At 38.6% G+C, this 6,271-nt stretch overlaps 1 protein-coding gene across 1 annotated transcript; it reads left to right on the top strand.

Moving 5' to 3' along the window:
• The first annotated feature begins 3,194 nt into the window (after positions 1 to 3,194).
• Positions 3,195 to 5,780, top strand: LOC135950538 (uncharacterized). The gene is made up of 2 exons (XM_065500075.1): positions 3,195 to 3,378; positions 5,071 to 5,780. Exons 1-2 carry the CDS (start codon positions 3,195 to 3,197, stop codon positions 5,778 to 5,780), a joined length of 894 nt encoding a protein of 297 aa, XP_065356147.1.
• Positions 5,781 to 6,271: the final 491 nt, after the last annotated feature.

The raw sequence follows: 6,271 nt of genomic DNA, 5'->3' as shown, positions 1-6,271 counted from the left end.
AAGATATCCCCTTTCAAATGATAATTTTGAAAGGGGATGCACCAAAAACCCGCTATGAAAACAAAAAATCTTATTTGACATAACATCGGCAAAAAATGAGGATAGTGAGTCAATCAGGAGAATTCAATCATCCGTAAATGATTCCCTAGCTACTCTCAAAACGCTTGGCGTCAATGTAGAAAGCTGGGATCCTATTCTTATTCGTTTGATATCAACCAAACTCCCAAATGTAACACTTTCGCTATGGGAACAATCACTAACTTCTCCACGTGAGCTTCCAAAGTGGAACCAAATGTCCCAATTCCTCGTGGACAGATATGGAGCTGTGGAACGTCTCAATAGCATAAAAACAACTAAAGATTGTTTTACTCTATCTGGGGAAGTGATGCGCAAACCATAGCCACTCCTTCTCAACAGACAACCTCACCCACTGTCTTCACAGACTTGGTGCTCCCTGTTACTCGCAAATGAGGCTCTGTCGACCGACCACGGGCGGTATAACCCCAATAGCATGTCTGGCTGCTTAGTCAGCAGCCCTGGCACCAGAATCGGACGCTGTGGTCCAATCAACCGCTGTGGTCCAATCAACCGCTCGTCCTAAACCTAACGATTAACGAAACCGAAACAAATACAACCAAAAATAAAGCAACCGTTGACGACCTTCAGCCTGAAACATGGATCACGAATTGGAACATGGAATGTACGCACACTACGGGAAACATCGAAGTTAGCGCAACTTAGCAACATTTTCCACAAATACAGACTCCTACTTCTTGGGATAGCCGAGGCCAGATACTGGTGAATTCTCTGCCCCGAACGGTTTAAAATTGCTATTCTCAGGAAAACGAGAGGACCAAAGAGGAGAGAGTGGTGTTGGACTTCTACTATCAAAAGAAGCATATGGAGCTATGACAGAATGGAAGGCACACACGGACCGTATCATATCGGCCAGATTTCGAACACGCGTGAGAAACACAACAGTTATCGAATATAATACCCCAACGGACTCATAAACAGAAAGAGGAGTTTTACAACAGTCTCTCCAAAGCGCTTCATGATGTCAGAAGAGGCGACATTGTCATCCTTTGGTGACTTCAATACTCAACTTGGCGACAACAACTCTGGCATGGAATCGATAATGGGCCGCCACGGAATTGGATCCATGACTGAGAACGGCGAACTTGTCATTTGCGGTACACTCTTCCCTCATAAGCGGATTCATAAGGTGACGTGGGTATCACCCGATCGCGCAACCGAAAATCAAATTGACCACATTGCTATTAGCAAAAAATGGCGTGGGTCTCTGCTGGATGTGCGTAACAGACGTGGTGCGGATATATCGAGTGATCACCACCTCTTAATAGCCACCATACGCGTTAAAGTTGCTGCCATAAAGAATAATGAAAAGGGTTTCCAGAAGAAATTTAACACCTACAGACTAGAAGACCCTGTCATTAGAAGCCGTTTTACCAATGCCGTCAGGGACTCCTATCAAGAGGAACGAGACAGTGAGGGAGATAAATGGGCTCACATCAAAAATACCCTGATCAAAGCAGCAGAGGAACACATAGGCTACAGGACCTCGCCCAAGAAGCCATGGTTGAAGGAAAATACGTGGAATCTAATAAATCAGCGTGCAAAGGGAAAGAACGAAGTAAACTGTGCCAAAACCAGAACTGCAAAAGCTTTAGCCTAACAAAAATACGCCGGATTGGACAAGATGGTGAAGAAAAGCGCAAGGACGGATAAAAGGCTATGGAGCAAACAAATTGCAACACAAGCAGCAGCAGATACCCATCGCAGCCGAGACCTCTTCCGATCAGTGCGCCAATTAACGAACTCCACATTCTCTACCACCAAACCTTTAATGGATAGCAATGGTGAAATGACTACGTCGAAAGAGAGAAATCAAGATATGGGAAGAATACTACACAAAACTTCTATCTGCTCCACCTCAAACACCAACAGCAAGCATATGCTGTTGGTGTCCACCTGCCTTCAACACAATGAGGACAATCAATTTAACACCGCACACGCACGAGTATCTCCGAAATTCGCGATTTCATCCCTGAAGTCCAATAAAGCACCTGGTCCTGACAACATACCTCCAGAGTTATTGAAAGCCGACTGTATACTAAGCGCTGAACTCTTGCATCCACTCATATCGGAGTTCTGGGATAGCGAAACATTGCCGACTGAACTCACGGGATTATAACTCTGCTGCCAAAGAAAGGCAACTCTTATTGTAAGAATTGGAGAGGAATAACGTTACTAAGCATGGTGAATAAAATAGTAGCGCATATCATTAATAAGCGACTATCAGACCATGTGTCACCTAGTCTACGGAACGAGCAAGCTGGTTTTAGAGCGCATCGATCATGTGTCGACCATGTAAACACCTTGCGCATAATAGTGGAGCAATCCGTCGAGTGGCGCACACCGCTCTACTTGTGCTTTATAGACTTCGGGAAAGCGTTTGAAATGAAACACAATGTAATCCTGAGATCGCTAGAATACAAAGGAGCAAGATCACCAGACTAATCAAAAGTTTGTACGACGGCGCAACCTGCCGAATACGGCACGAACAGCAACTAAGTGGCCAAATTCCAGTGGAGAAAGGTGTGCACCAAGGATGCATCCTATCTCCATTGCTGTTTAACAACGTATTTGATGTCGTAATGACCCGTGTATCCCAAGATAACAGGGGAATTTCGTGGGGACTACAAGGCAATCTTGGAGATCTAGCATATGCTGATGACATCTGCCTCCTCGCACATAAACACACCGATATAACTGGTATGCTGAACGATATCATACAGTATGCTGCGATAGCAGGATTGTCAATAAACATACCTAAGACCAAAGTTATGCGGATGATCACAAATAACACCCGAACAATTTCCGTAGGTGACAATCCATTAGATAATGTGGACTCATTCTGTTATCTATGCAGCCTCATTACTGCCAAAGGTGGAACAGCTGAAGACATCAGATGCCGAATTAATAAGGGGCGTGCAGCATTCAGCTCTCTGGAAAAGATATGGAGGTCCACATACATCACAAGGAGCACCAAAATTAAAATATTTAACGCCAGCATAAAATAGGTGGTTCTATATGGCTGCGAGACATGGAACGCTGCCATCAAATAATTGCAGGCTTTGCAAGCCTTTATCATCCGTTGCTTACGGAAAATCATGCGCATCTTCTGGCCGAACACCATCACCAATGCGGCTTCATGGTCGGCAACGCATCAGGAGCCAATATCTTTCGAAATCCGACGCCGCAAGTGGATGTGGATTGGTCATACCTTAAGAAAGCCACATGATGATATCGCACGCTCAGCTCTAGATTGGAATCCTCAGGGTAGTCGCAGAAGAGGTAATACGTGGAGGCGACTGGTAGACGTAGAAGCACTGGAAGCTGGCTACACATGGCGGGAAATTAAAAACTTAGCTTTAGACGAAGTAGAATGGAGAAAATTTGTTAAGTCCCTATGCTTCTCCTAGGAACTATGGGAATATATATATATATATATATATATATATATATATATATATATATATATATATATCTGATACAACCAGATCCGATATACAAACATACACGTCTCAAGAACATTTAAACTTGTCATGCAAGTTATGCAAAGAAAATCACTCTTTGAGAATATGTCCAACATTTCGAGACTTCACGGTACAACAAAGAGTAGATTATGTATTTAAAAATAAATTCTGCAATAATTGTTTAGCGTCGTCTCATCTTAAAGCTAATTGTAGAAGCAAATACACTTGCCTACAATGTAAAAAACCTCATCATACTTTGCTTCATATGAAACCAAAAACACAAAATTCTACTCAATCAGCAGAAAGATCGCAATATAAAGATTCTGCAATTAGTCCAGTGTTGCCAATTTAGCCCTTTTTGGGCTAAATTTAGCCCTTTTCAATCTTGTTTAGCCACAAAAATATTAATTTAACCTTTAGACTTTTTTTAGCCTTTTTTATTTTCATTTAGCCATATGTATTTACTCTAATGAAAATTATATATTTACTCTAATGATCTGAAATTTTTGCTGTTGAAAATTAGTAAAATCAGTTCAAAAAAATGGAAGGGATATTATGACAAAAATTAACTAAAAATGTTGAACCAGTAAACAATTTAATTGTTTGAACCTTCCATACATTAAAAAAATGCCATAACTAATATAGAGAAAATGGACGTTATTTGAATAAAAATTGTTAATAAATATGTTAATGTTTTACGCGCGGGTCCGGGCGTTTATAAAATCATATATAGGGTTAAAGAGAATACTTTTAACTTTATCTGGGCGATATATTTTTTTAATCCTTTTGAAGGTTAGGTTCCTCTAAAATTAAAATTTGATGTAAATATAGTACTTTAACAAAAATTTTATAACACATGCCATGTATTATACCGTTTTCAAAGACTACAATCCAACCAATTTAGAAAGAAAAATTCAGTTCATTATCGATAATAACTTAGCTATGATCATTTATATATATCTGATCAAATATAAAAAATTAACTTTTAAATTAAATATTTATGTTTACATATTTTATCTACCTTAGTTTTGATATGTTTACTAACTAATGGCAAAATGTATGGTTTTGCCAATGAAAATCAATTCTGTCCGGCGACGTGTATTATTTTTAGAATATATTTTTTTCTGCATTACATGAGAGGCATATTTGCCATATATTCACTTATCAAAATATTCTCCATCGAAGTTATCACAAAGGATTACTTTATACATAATTTGTCTTTCATATAAAAAAAATTTCCTAGGAGCATTTTGCAGGCCAGGTGATAAATACGAGGTGATAACAACATCGGCATATGATATACGTGTGGCCCCATATTACGTTATTTGAAAGTTAAGGATCAACATACAGGAATAAATATTCTTATTTCCTCATTTGAACGTGTCTTATATTCATACATTTGTGTTTGTCTATTCGGCATAGCCAAATGTAACATTCTAAGTGGTTTTTTGTGTCAAATGTATGTATTTTTTTAATTAAAAATGTTAGCCCTTTTTTAGCCACTTTTTAGCCTATGAAAGATCTCATTTCGAAATAATCGGTATTGGTGGACAAAAGCAAACGGCAAACAAAGAATGCGAGCTTGTTTTGTTCGCCAAAAGGTATGACTTACGAGTCCCCATTAAAGCTATAGTGTTGCCAAAAGTAACAAAAAGACTTCCAGCGCACACTTTTGAAATACCTGACTCAACCGTTTTAAAAGAATTAGATCTAGCAGATCCAACGATTAACAAATCTTCTCAGATAGATCTAATATTAGGAAATAATTATGAATACTCTATAAATATTGAGGGTATTAAGAAAAATGTTTGTGGTCAAACATCGGCCTATAATACTGTTTTTGGTTGGGTACTCAGTGGTCCCATCAAAACCCAAACTATCCAAACTTTTACCACTGAAGTCACACCATGTGAAAATGCAGATCTAAATAATATATTAAAAAAGTTTTGGGAACAGGAAGAAATTCCTACTTCTCATCCAAAAACCGTTGAACATGACATTTGTGAAAAGCTTTATACTCAAACTACTACTCGTTATTTGAATGGATGGTACTTAGTTAGACTACCATTCAAATCAGAATTTCCCGAAAAAGTTTCCCTAAGCTCATCTAGATATATTACGTTAGCTCAATACTCCAGCCTGGAGAAAACAGCTGTTCTGAACGATTATATAACCCTAGATCACATGGAAGAAACTTCTTCCAGTGAGATTGTATCCTAAGATAAATATTATTCTTTTTACTTACCGCACCACGCAGTTGTTCGACCAGAACACAAAACGACCAAATTAAGAATCGTATTTAAAGCATCAAGAAAATCAAAATCAAAAATCTCGCTCAATTATGTGTTATATACAGGTCCCACTCTGCAAACGACTTAATTACTATAATCCTTAATTGGAGAAAATACCAATATGTATTTAGTGGCGATATCAAAAAAATGTATTGCCAAATAATTGTTCACCCTTCAGATAGATCTTTTCAAAGAATATTATTTCAATTTGAGTCAGATGAACCAGTTAAAGATTATTAATTAAAAACCGTCACTTTTGGCATAAACTGTGCTCCTTATCTCGCGATTCGGACACTTCTTCAACTCGCATCAGATTCCGAATTAGAATACCCTAAAGCAGCATCAGTTCTGCGCACAGAAACTTATGTCGATGACATTCTCTCAGGAGGTAATTCGATTGAAGAAGCTCTTTCTACCCAA

The sequence above is a fragment of the Calliphora vicina genome, chromosome 2 (assembly GCF_958450345.1).
Source record: "Calliphora vicina chromosome 2, idCalVici1.1, whole genome shotgun sequence".
In the NCBI taxonomy this organism is placed as follows: Eukaryota; Metazoa; Arthropoda; class Insecta; order Diptera; family Calliphoridae; genus Calliphora; species Calliphora vicina.
Note: the sequence above shows the minus strand (reverse complement) of the source record. Positions and strands in the feature narration are given on the sequence as shown.